The sequence below is a fragment of the Eriocheir sinensis genome, chromosome 13 (assembly GCF_024679095.1).
Source record: "Eriocheir sinensis breed Jianghai 21 chromosome 13, ASM2467909v1, whole genome shotgun sequence".
NCBI lineage: Eukaryota > Metazoa > Arthropoda > Malacostraca > Decapoda > Varunidae > Eriocheir > Eriocheir sinensis.
In genome coordinates, this window is record NC_066521.1 from 1,047,188 (window position 1) to 1,060,622 (window position 13,435).

The window sequence follows — 13,435 nt, forward strand, 5'->3', positions numbered from 1 at the left end:
TTCCAAAATGCTCATACACACTTTCATTACTCATTCCATCCATTCTACTCACACCACAATCACTCCTCAAATAACTCATTTCCACTTCCTGCACTCTAGACCTCTGACTTTCATTCCAGGCCCACGTTTCACTTCATATGTGAGGGTTGGTACTATTACTGTATTTCTCAAATCCCTCTTTACCTCCAAGCTCACACTTCTGCCATTCATGATTCATCCCAAGGACCCTACCACCCTTCTTCCTTGCAATGCCCTTTCTCTTATCTCTCCCTCCATACCACCATGCTTACACATAACTGATCCAAGGTACTTAAACTCATTGACCTCCTCTATTTCCTCACCATTCAAAATCATTTTGCATTCTTGTTCACATTCAATTCCCACTCTATATGGGCATACAAAATCTACAACCTCACTTCTACTTCGCTCGCAAACCATCACTTAACTTTTGTTGACATTTACTTTCAGCTTTCTCCTGTTACAGACACTATCAAAAACACAGACCAGATTTTGTAGGTCACTTTCATTTTCTTTAATGAGCACCGTGTCATCAGCAAACAGTATCGAATTCAGTGCCCACTTCCTTCCCTCATTGAACAGTTTTACTCCAACTTCCCCAACTTTGCCCTTAATTTCTCTAATAACACCATCCATATAAATATTGAACAACCATGGTGACATGACACACCCCTGCCTCAAGCCCACTTTTATCTCAAAATGTTCACTTGTTTCTCCGGTAATTTTGACACATGCAGATGCATCCTCATAGAAAGACTTTATTGCACTAAGCAGTTTTCCTCCCACACCATAAATCTTTAAAACGTCCCACAATGCAATCCAATCAACTCTGTCATAAGCTTTTTCCAAATCCATGAAGGCAGCGTATAGTTTCTTTCCTTTTGCTATTATTTTTTCTAGTACCATCCTGAAGGCAAATATCTGATCCACACATCCCCTTCCCTTCCTGAAGCCTCCTTGCTCTTCACTGATTTTCTCTTCTGTAAGTCTTTGCACCCTCTCTATTATGACTTTTCCATATACCTTTCCGGGTATACTCAGGAGACTTACACCTCTGTAGCTCCCACACTCCCCTCTCCTGCCCTTCCCCTTGTAAACTGGGACAATGATGGCTTTTGTCCAGTCTGCTCCTCCCATTCCACTTCACATATCTTGACCATCCATTTAACAACTACATCTCCTCCACACTTCAACATTTCTGCTGTGATTCCATCAATTCCTGCTGCCTCTCCATTTTTTATTCTTTTTATTGCCTGATTTACTTCTTCATATGTTATAGTTCTTCCTTCATATACTCCTCCTCTACCTCCACTCAAAACTGCTGCTGTTACAGCTGCTGGACGTCCATCCTCAAGATTCATTAAGTTTTTGAAATATTCTCTCCATCTCTCCTTCACAGCTTCTCCGTCTTTCAGCATCTTTCCATTCTCATCCATAACTTCATTTATTTTACTTGGGGAGATATTTTCTGCATTTCTTTTGTTTTTTACTTCTTTCCAATATGATTTCCTGTTCCCTTTATATTTTTCACTTAGTCTTTTTCCAAAGTCTTCATCAACTCTCTTCTTACTTTCTTTTATTGCTTGTTTCAATTTCATTTTGCATTCTCTATATTTCTTTTTCCTTTCCCTTTTTATACTTGTTCAGACACATTTCTTTCTTGAGTTTTCTTAAAAAGTTCCCTTTTCTCTTTTACTATCCTCCTTATCTCTTCTGTCCACCATGAATTTCCTTTTCTTTTTCCATCTCTCACCACTTTCATCCCCAACACCTTTTTTTGGTTGTAGTTAATATTATTTCTTTAAATGTTCCAAAAACTATTTCAATATATGTATTATCTTTTACACTTTCCCAATTTTCACTTAAGGCCTCTGCCATTTCACGGTTATACTCATCTTTTATTCCTTTTTCCTGTAACTTTTCTATCTTCAGTATTTCCTTTTTTACTTCACCTTTCTTTTCAAACACCCACTTTTCTTTCAGCTTAACTTTACCAGCACTGCAAGATGGTCAGATCCATCGAACATTCCTCTTACTACCTTCGCGTCACAAATTTCTTTTCTAAGCCTTTCATCTACTGCCACATAATCAATCAATCCTTTTTGCTCATTTTCTCCTCCCCTCCTCCATGTGTATCGGTGGATATTATTGTGCTGAAAGAAGGTACAGTTCTTCTATCCATGAGTTGGTTTTTGGAGGGACATAAACCACTACGATATTTCTGCATCCTCCCCTTTGCAGTCTTATTCCCACACTCAAGACCTCCGCTTCCCCTTCGCCATTGGTGACCCCTCCACTGTCGATTCTTTTTCCAACAATAGTGTGTGTGTGTGTGTGTGTATTTACCTAGTTGTAGTTTTACAGGGCCTGGGCTAACGCTGGTGTGGTCCCGTCTCCGTATCTATAATTATCCAACTTTTCCTTGAAGCTGTGCACACTCTTTGCCGATACTACTTCTTCACTTAGTCTGTTCCAAGCCTCTATATTTCTTTGTGGGAAACTATATTTCTTTATGTCTCTTGAGCATCTTCCCTTCCTCAAGTTTTTACTATGTCCTCTAGTATTCCTGTTGGAAGGTTCCTCTCTTTGTAGCAATTTCTCGTTATCTACTTCTTCCATTTTACTCAATAGCCTATATATTTGTATTAGGTCTCCTCTTTCTCTTCTTTGTTCTAGTGTTGGTAAGTCCATTTCCTTTAGTCTCTCTTCATATGTCAGTCCCTCCAGTTCTGGAACCATTTTTGTTGCCATCCTCTGTATTCTTTCTAGTTTTACTGTGTTTCTTCATATGTGGAGACCACACTGTTTCCGCGTATTCTAGTTTAGGTCTGATCATAGTAGTTATTAATTTTTTCATCATTTCTTTGTCCATGTAGTGGAATGCTATGCCTATATTTCTCACCATGTTATATGTATCACCAAAGATCCGATTTATATGACTTCCTGGTTGCATATAATCTTGCATTATTACTCCCAGGTCTCTCTCTTCATTTACTTTCTTTAATATTTCCCCATCTCCCATTTTATATGTCCATTTTGGTCTTTCTACACTTTTTCCCATTTCCATAACATGACATTTCCTCGCGTTGAATTTCATCTCCCATTTCTGACTCCATTTCCAAACCTTGTCTAGGTCCTCTTGCAGCTCCTTGCAGTCTTCACTGTTTCTTATCTGTCTTTGCAGTTCAGCATCATCCGCAAACAGGCTCATGTAGCTGTTTATTCCCTCTGGCATATCATTAATATAGACTAGGAAGAGTACTGGTGCTAAAACCGACCCCTGGGGCACTCCACTTTCCACCACTCCATTCCGATCTAGTGTCCTTAACCACGGTTCTCATCTCTCTTCCTCTTAAGTAGCTTTCCATCCAGCACTTCATTTTCCCTCTCAATCCTCCTTTATTTTCTAGTTTCCATAGCAGTCTTGAATGTGGAACTTTGTCAAATGCCTTCATTAAGTCTAGGTAAATGCAATCCACCCATCCGTCTCTTTCCTGTAATTTGTCCGTCACTCTTGAGTAAAAGCTCAGCAAGTTTGTCACACATGAGCGGCCTTTCCTAAACCCATATTGATTGTTTGTGATTAGATTATGTTCTTCTAGAAATCTCATCCATTGTTCTTTTATTAATTTCTCACATATTTTGCATACTACACTGGTCAGAGACACCGGTCTGTAATTTAGGGGTTCTTCCTTTTTTCCACTTTTGTATATAGGTACCACTTCTGCCCTCTTCCACTCCCTAGGCACTGTGCCCGTTTTAATTGAGCACCTAATGATGTCATATATCGGGCCAACTAGCTCATTTCTGCATTCTTTAAGTATAAAACCTGAAACTCCATCCGGTCCCACGGCCTTCCCTTCTTCCAATTCCCCCAATAGTTTTTTTATCTCCTCTTTATCTATTTTGACCTCTCCCATATATACATCTAAGTTGTTTTCTTGTGGTTCATTAAATACTGATTCTTTGGTAAACACTTGCTGGAATTTTTTGTTAAATAATTCCGCCATGCCTTTGGGATCCTCAATCTCTACATTCTCTTCAGTCAGTCTTTCAATTGTTTCTCTTGATTTAATTTTTCCATTTATAAATCTATAAAATAGTTTAGGTTGTTCTTTACACTTTTCCACAATATCCTTTTCATATCGTTTCTCTTCTTCCTTTCTCACTTTCGCGTACTCATTTCTCATTGCCTTGAAGTCTTCTCTGTTTCTTTGATTTTTGTTTCTTTTTAATCTTGACCACGCTTTGTCTCTTTACTTTTGCCTTTTCACATCTTGCATTAAACCAGTCCTTTTTAGCCCTCTCCCTCGGTCCGTATTTTGGTACGAACTTCATAACACCTGTGTTGTACGCCCTCATGAAAATATCATATTTTCCTTGAACTTCGCTTGTACTCATTAACTCATTCCAATCCATCTCACCAAAAAACTTCTTGAGGTTTTCCACCCCTGCTTTCCTATAGTTTAATCTATTGCTTCTATAAGTCTCGTCTTGTTCCCTTCCTTCCTTCTCCATTTCCATCGCTTTGAGCACGTGATCACTTTTTCCCAGGGGGCAATCATACCTCAATTCATCCTTCACGTGAATTTCTCTTGTCAACACCAAATCCAGTCTGGCCAGTTCATCGTCTCTTCTATATCTAGTACTTTCCTTCACCCTTTGTATCATCAAATTTTCAATCATTAAATTCAAGAATCTATTCCCCCATGCCACATCACTACCATTGCTCTCAAACCTCTCCCAGTCAACCTCTTTACAGTTGAAATCGCCAACTATTATTACTCCTTTGTTTGCCTTAAGTAATCTCCTCAAACTCTGTATGGTGTCATCAATCATGTTTTCATAATCTTCTTTACTCCATGATGTAGTTTTTGGTGATACATATGTTACTGCAATCGTCATCCTTTCTCTGTTCTTGTTTTCCAAGCTTACACTCTTTCTTTATCGTTATCACCACTCCTCCTCCGCCTTTGCCCATTCTGTGTATGTGTGTATTTACCTAGTTGTATTTACCTAGTTGTAGTTTTACAGGGCCTGGGCATTATGCTCGTGTGGTCCCGTCTCCGTGTCTGCATTTATCCAACTTATCTTTAAAGCTTTGCACACTCCTCGCTGATACTATATCCTCGCTCAGACTGTTCCAAACCTCTACATTTCTTTGCGGGAAGCTATACTTCTTTGTGTCTCTCAAGCATCTCCCCTTTCTCAACTTTTTACTGTGTCCTCTTGTATTTCTGCTTATGTTTCCTTCTGTTAGTAGCAGTTCTTCATTATCTACTTCATCTATTTTGTTTAATAATTTATAAATTTGGATTAGGTCTCCCCTTTCTCTTCTTTGTTCCAGTGTTGTTAAGTTCATTTCCTTTAATCTTTCCTTGTATATTAATCCCTCCAACTCTGGGACCATTTTTGATGCCATCCTCTGTATTCTTTCTAGTTTCTTTATATGCTTCTTCTTATGGGGGGACCACACTACCTCTGCATATTCTAATTTTGGTCTAATCATGGTAGTGATTAGCCTTCTCATCATGTCCTTGTCCATGTAGCTAAATGCTACTCCAATATTTCTCACCAAGTTATATGTGTCTCTAAAGATCCGATTTATATGACTCTCTGGTTGATTATCATCCCTCATCACTACTCCCAGGTCTCTCTCTTCATGCACTTTTTTTAATGTTTCACCATTTCCCATTTTGTATATCCAGATTGGTCTTGTTTCACTTTTACCCATTTCCATAACATGACATTTTTTCACATTAAATTCCATCTCCCAATCCATACTCCATTTCCAAATTTTGTATAGGTCTTCTTGCAATATTTCACAATCTTCTTTGTTTCTTATATGTTTTTGTAATTTAGCGTCATCAGCAAACAGGTTTATGTAGCTATTAACTCCTTCAGCCATGTCATTTACATATACCAGGAAGTTTGTGTGTGTATGTGTGTGTGTGCACCTCTTGTGAAGCCTGAGGTACAGAGGAGATATTCTTGGTGCCTGAGAATGAAGACCATTATAAAAATCTTGACCCATATCCATTCTTAGGTTTTTGTAAGAGATTGCACATAATGAAACTGCTTTTACTTTGTATAATCATGAGGGGGTTCCCCTTGATATCAAGGAGAAAATCTTGGTGTGTGACAATAATCATGTGACCTTTTTTTCAGCTTGGTGCTCTGTCTGTCACTGCCGATGGATGCAGGTCTCATTTGAACGGTGACATGACCTATTTAGGGAAGGTCATCGTTCACCTTCCCATTGATCCCCATTTGGCAAAGCTAATTGTGATGGGTCACATTTGTGGCTGCCTCAGGGAGTGTATCATCATTGGTAAGCTTACAGTTTTGCTAATGTAGGAATAATTCTTCCTAGCGTCCTTATTTTCCCTTATTCGTATGGACGGGCTACGAGTCTCTCCCACTCCTGATGATCCTATACTCTCTACTCCCTGATGTCTTCCTTCTCCCGCCTTGCTTCACACACCATCTCCTGGTGTTCCTTGGTCTTACAGCTGGTGTCATCCCTTCTGCCTCTGCAGCTCTTCCGAGTACATGGCCCTCCTCCCTCCTCTTGACGTGCCCAGACCACCTCAACCTCCTCCTCCTCAGCACACTCAAGATGCCCTCCACACCGCACCTCATCACCTTCTCGCCTCACAGCGGGTTGTAATTTCCTGTCTCGCCGTACGCCAAACATGCGTCAATCTCTTATTTTCATCGACACTCACTTTATCAATACTCTTTAAGTAGAGAAACGAGGTGAATGAAATATGCGTTCTGACTATCATTAACTCCTCCTCTTTCAAATGGAATCTTCCCAAAGTGTCTAGATTCTGTAGTTATTGAGATACAGTGTGTTGAATGGGAGTAATTACTGCAGATATTTGGTGACCGAGTCACTGTGTCCGTTTTCTTTCTTGACTCCGGCTTGCTATGGCTTAGACTAACACGCTGTGGAGGTGTGATAACGTTATCACCCCGCGCTCTCCTTCCCCTCCAAACTCGTGTTTGTCTCGCTCTCCTCCCTCTTAGTCCTCTTCTGCCTGCTCTTCCTCGTGTATGGCCTCTTGCACCACTCCTGGGAGGAAAAGATTCAGCAGAGGAAGAGGATAATGCAAGCTCAGTCCTCCTCCTGGACCTTGGAGGAGATACAGGCGGAGAAGAACGTAGCGAAGATGTAAGGGGAGCAGGAGGCTGCCTTTCCAAAGTCTATATATACCAAGTCAAGTCATGCGCAGCTTTGTGGGAGGACGTTGCTTGGAGCCAAACTAGAGAATGTAGAAACTGGGATTTAGAGAAAACGAAGAAAGGCGGACTAATTTAAATCAATCACTTCAACGTGCCCACCCTCACACCCCACACCGCCATTTGTAGGCTTTGGAATTACAGTCACGCATAGCTCAACAAAAAGGCAGATTTTTTTTGTCAATGGCTTGCCTGAACGCGCGGTTGAGGAAGGCGAGAGACCACATCCAAAGTGCACACACCGCCCCAGCTTTAGTCACCCGTGAACTGGCAGGTACTTGTGTAGTGACACGACTTGCCTGATGGGCGAGCCTCCCATAACCCACTTAGCCAGCGGGGTACCTCTTTGGCCGACTGGTAAAGGAGTGGCTCTCCCGTTACGCTGGTTGCGGGTTGGATCCCCGGCGCCGGCAAACCTGTCCTTGTCTGGATTAATTTCTTGTGTGTTTCGTTACACGTTGTGGTCATGTGGGAGTGTAGTAAAGAGGAAAATTCTGGCATTACACTGGTGGCAAAGCAGTGGCATCCTCTCCTGTGGTTCTGTTGTGTCACCCCGATTGGGAAACAGGTAGAGTGATGGCCCATGCTCTCCGAAGTTCATAGAAAATGGGAACTCAAACACAGAAATTAATCTAAATAGGAATGGGGAGCCGTGTAGTGACACAACTTGCCTGATGGGCGAGCCTCCCATAACCCACTTAGCCAGGGGGGTACCTCTTTGGCCGACTGGTAAAGGAGTGGCTCTCCCGTTACGCTGGTCACGGGTTGGATCCCCGGCGCCGGCAAACCTTTCCTTGTCTGGATTAATTTCTCGTGTGTTTTGTTACACGCAGAGACCGTGTTGGAGTATAGAAAAGAGTAAAAATTCTGGCATTTCACTTGGATTCAAATGACGTCACCCCGCTGCTCCGCCCCAAACTGTCCCCTGCGTGTGCTAGTAGCAGTTTTGAAGGCAGAGTGACTTGACTTGGTATGTATAGACTTTGGCCTCGTCATTTCCTGCCCACTGGTGGACGGGGCAGTAACAGGTGTGGAGCGTGTCGCAGCAGTGCACGTGGTCAGAGCTGGTGGACCTGAGGCGTTTTTTTTTGTTTTTTTTTTTTTTTTTACGTTGTTGCCTATTGCGCCGGTAGGCATCTTCCCGGTGGGGCCTGATGGTCGGCCCAAGGCTTCTTCCAGGTGGGGCCTGATGGTCGGCCCAAGGCTTCTTCCAGGTGGGGCCTGATGGTCGGCCCAGCCCGTTCTGGCGCAGGCGAGTGTTTATAGTGGCGCCATCTTGCATTGGCTCATGCTGCCCCCCGGAACTCGTTCTTGATTCGCTTGGACGGCTTCCTCTAGAGTCCGGGTTGATGGGTGGTCTTCAGGACAGCATGTGGGTAGTTTTAAGCCACTCGGCGGTGACCGAAAAATCCGAGTGGTAGCGTGGGGATTCGAACCCGCGTCGTCCATCACGCGGCGAATGTGGGTCCAGTACGCTATCACTTCGGCCACCGCCTACCCCCATCATCATCGCTACTCGTATTATGCCGCTCAGAACCACTGTTACTCCACTCAAAATCACTTTCCAGAGTTACAACAGAAATATCAAGTTCATGTTTCATTGCACTGTCGGAAGGTCTAGCACTTGAGCGATCAGCACGTGATGAATTAGCTATCGGAGTGGACGTAGCCACTGGCCGCATGGACCGACGAGGCGTTTCGAACGCAGATATTCTATTTTTACACGTCCATCCACTAAGAAAGCCTCAGACGCACTGACTCGCTGATAAAAGTATTCAGGACAAGTGTTGACATATTTGGGAATGAAAAAATTTGGGAGAATGGCTGACATGAGCGAAATATAAGCAGAGCGGCAATCACCGCCACCCGTCCTCTGTCAAACGAGCGGCGATCACCGCCACCCGTCCCATAGGGGTTAAAGCTTGTGTCACACTGGGCCTTTTTCCTCCAACCGCGTTGGTGGTACGGGCAATCGGCAACTCCACCTTTTCCAGGTGTGCGTCACACACAGCCAAGGTTGGTTGCCCGTATCTACAGTGTAAACAAAGCAGACATCCGCTGTCTGCTAATTAAGTGAGGGCTGTTCCGCATTGTGCTGCCATTACCCAAGTTATGGTCTTGTTGCTACAGTTGAATTGAAGGAAGAAGCGGTTGATGGAACGATTATGGCTTCAAAGACGGGAGGACAGGAGTGTTTTCCCAAACCTCGTCAGAGAACTGTGCTCTGAAGACCGGAGTCCTACAGTTTTCAAAGAATGAAGAAAAGAAAAAAAAATAGAACTGTGGTTCCACACACGGGGTGTTCTCTTTCTTGTCAATTAAACAGTAAACAAAGCAGCTCCGCCAGTCCACTTTATGAGCCTCTTGGCGGGCCATCGCCCCCTGCTCCTCACTCCTCAGCCACTGCTGTCGTCTGTTTGTTTGTATACGGCCGTGCGGGTGCTCCTACCCACAGCCATTTTCCAGCTTTAGGATGGAACCAGTGGTTGGAGGAAAACAGCCAGTGTAACACAGCCTATTGCACCGTCATCTCTCCTCTGTACGGCTACGGTAAAATTAAATTAAGTTTTCGTCTATATTTTAGCTGTTAATATTGAATTCCTCTTTTTTTTTGTTGAATTTATTGATTTCCATTAGTTTTGTGTTATGAACTTGTGCACAAAGTACTGTTGTAAAAGTTTAAATAAGCAATCATCTGGGGCCCAGGAATGGATTAATCCATTTATTTAACATTGAGTCATGTGGGGAAAATAGCTTTGGTTTATGAACATTTTGGGTGATGAATGGCCTCAGGAATGAATTAAGTTCGTGAACTGAGGTTCCACTGTATAATATTTTAATTTTAAATATAATAATAATAGAATATTAGAATAGAATGATAAAACAATGATATATGATCATAAAAATATAAATAACAATAATGATGAAGATCATATTATTCGTAGCAGCATAGCCTAGTGTGGTCATGACACTTGTCTGAGGCGTGCATCGCTGTGCTGCGGCCACACGGCGTGATGAGTCTTGTGGGTGGCGCCTGGTGGCCTACACGTGGGAAACAGTTGTCAGTGTTACTAGTATGCAGGGAGCAATGACAAGGACTGTCACTTATAATCGCGTTTGAGTTTACAACCATTATGACAGTTACAGACAGCTGTTTTGGTTTGTATGATTGCTGATTATAACTGATAAACAGCCTTGGCTCTGCCCTCCACCAAGAAAATTGATAGGCTTCAATTTAAATTAAATAATAACTTTTTTATTTTTTTACATCTTGTCTTATGGCGCCGGTAGGATTTCTTTGGAGGCCTGGTGGTCGGCTTGAGCTCGTTGTGGCACAGGCAAATGTTTATAGTGGCACCATCTGCGCCTGGCTCATCCTGCCCCTGGAGCTCACTCTTGATTTCCCTTTGACAGTTCCTCTCGAGTCTTTAGTTGATGGGCGGTCTTCAGGACAGCATGTGGGTAGTCTTAGGCCACTCTTATTATTATAATTCTTATTATTATTGTCATTATTATTATTATTATTATTATTATTATTATTATTATTATTATTGTAAAAGTCTGATAATCTGATGTCCAGTAGTTCGGAAATTCTAGTGGTTTGGGATTTTCAGTCGAGGGTCTTTTTTTCTGGTAACCGAGACAAATTTTTTTGGGGGGAGGAGGAGGGGGAGGGTGGGGGAGCAAATAATTGACGACATCGGTGCACCGAACTATCAACTTCTGCACCCACGCCAACACTCCATTTGGTCAGACAAAACAAGGGATGCGGTGGCTGAGTGGTTAGCGTGTGGGCCCTGCATTCACTATGGGCTGGACGATGCGGGTTCGAATCCGCTGCTACCATCTGTGAATTTTCAGTCACCGCCGAGTGGCCTAAGACTACCCACATGCTGTCCTGAAGACCACCCATCAACCTGGACTCCAGAAGAACAGTCCAGGTGAATCAAGAATGAGCTCTGGGGGGCAGCATGAGCCAAGAATAGATGGCGCCACTATGAACACTTGCCTGTGCCATGACAGGCTTGGACTGACCAACAGGCCCCTGAAGAAAGCCTACAGGCACTGTAGGCTAGCATGTCAAAAAAAAAACATAACAAAAAAAAAAACAGACTAAACGCTAACATTTAGAAGGGCACTGTGGAAGGCACTTGGTGCACCTCACACTTTCCTTTGTCTACAATCACCGTCTCCCTCGCCGCCTCACCTCAACCACCACACCATGGCGACACTCCAGTCACTCAGAGAAAGCAAAACAGAAACAAGGGACAGAAATATAGAATGAGCACAGTAACTAGTAGGGCACCGTGGAACGTGTTTGGCGCGCCTCATACTTTGTTTACCAGCGCTGCCGCCCTCTGCGCCTCACCAGCACCACCTCGCCCTCTGCGCCTCACCAGCACCACCTTGCCCTCGCTGCCTCGTTGCAGAAGTAATTGTAAAGCATCGTGTGGCATTATGTCTGGTTTACATCAACTACATGTGTGTGTGTGTGTGTGTGTGTGTGTGCGCGCCTTCGTGGTGTCCTGTGGTGAGGGCGTGGCTGTGCGGCACTTTGAGGGGCAGGCAGCAGCGATGGCGGCGGCTGCATTCTCCTGAGTGCTAAATTAAGGTCCAGTGGCTGTGTTGTGTGTTGGCATGGTGTGTTTTGAGCACTTTGAGGTCCCCTCCTGGTAGTCTGGAAAATCTGATAATCCAGAAGGTCCTTGACCCCCCACACTCCAGAATAAGGAACTTCTATGGTTTTACGATCATTTTATTACCGTGTACTTTTATTTTATCTTTGTGTTTTCAAAGTCACTTCCCCGGAGTGTGGCAATTTCCAGTCTAGAGTTTTGTGGTTCCCGGACCAGTGCTCCACACAATTAGTTTGGAAAATTGAGACTGGAGTGTATTTTGAAAAAATGAATAAATAAACTATTAATATCCTGACCATCAATTTTACTTATGTGCTTTGTTGGTTGTTTGATGAGTTGTGGTACATGTCTAGCAAGCACTACTGGACCAGCACGCTGCTCTAATACAGTAAACCCTCGATACAATGGACCCGCTTATAACGGATTTCGGATATAACGGACTAGGTCAGAGAGTCAGAAATTCATGGGGACCGACCAAGAATGTTTTTTTAACAAACTGCGCCCAGTAACTACATTAGCATCTGCTAGCCACCTCGCCCTCCTCCCATTATCTGCTTCAATTACTGTAGTCTTTTTCAGCCTACCTAATGAAATATTTTCCTCCTTGTGGCTCCCACTCAAATGAAGAACATATTTTCACCACAAGAAAGTCTTATGCATCAATCCAAGACGTAAATGTAATGGAAAATAACCAAGTGTTTGTGAGTGTCGGTACTGACACAGCTTAAGGGGTCGCCCGTTAGGTTTGGTTTGTTTGAATTTATTCCGGACTCGGTTTGGGGCGGCAGAAATACACTGTGCAAGATGGGACAGGGCGGCGGTGTTGCGTGAAATACCTCCTCGCAGAAATAAGTTGCTTTGGTGTCCCCCACACGTGCACACTAGGGGAATACATGGCAGTGAAAGCATTAATTTGCCTGGTTTTGTTTTAGTTTGTCCACTTGTGATCTTTGTGAGTGGTGAGTGAAATAGAGAAACAGTAAGCAAGTTGAACCTCTCTGCGAGTTATTTTGTGACTGCGGCGACGGGTGTACAACAGGCATTGAAAAGTCAAGCACTTATTAATTTGTGACAAACAGTTAGCAGACTATTTCATAACACACCAAAAACTACCCCCAAAATAAAAGGTTTCGTCTGCCAGTGCAAGATAGAAGCACTTGTAAAATTTTACCCATTCCTGTAACAATACGGCCCCTCCGCAGGGCCCCACTGTCAACCTGGCAGCCTCAGTGCATTGCAGTCCGTTGCCAAGTGTGCTGTGTGGTTCTGCAGACAACGTGGAGGCACCATACACACACACACACACACACACACACACACACATTTATATATATATATATATATATATATATATATATATATATATATATATATATATATATATATATATATATATATATATATATATATATATATATATATATACACACCTACGTTTATTAGGTTTGTCAGTATTATTGTGTGTATCTTTAAATTACCGCTACTTATAACAGACTTTCGGCATTGACGGACTAAGGTCCCTCCCAATCAGTCCA

The 13,435-nt window shown here is 43.0% G+C and overlaps 1 protein-coding gene across 2 annotated transcripts in view; it reads left to right on the forward strand.

Moving 5' to 3' along the window:
* LOC126997860 (ATP-dependent RNA helicase TDRD9-like) overlaps nt 1-13,435 on the forward strand; it is a 177,709-nt gene that overhangs the window by 61,189 nt on the left and 103,085 nt on the right. For both annotated transcript variants that reach the window (XR_007752418.1, XM_050859075.1), the window contains exon 13: nt 6,187-6,349. Coding sequence is in view for 1 of the 2 variants with exons in the window: in XM_050859075.1 (XP_050715032.1) it covers nt 6,187-6,349 (163 nt within the window). In the remaining variant the exon portion in view is untranslated. The remainder of the gene's footprint in view (nt 1-6,186; nt 6,350-13,435) is intronic.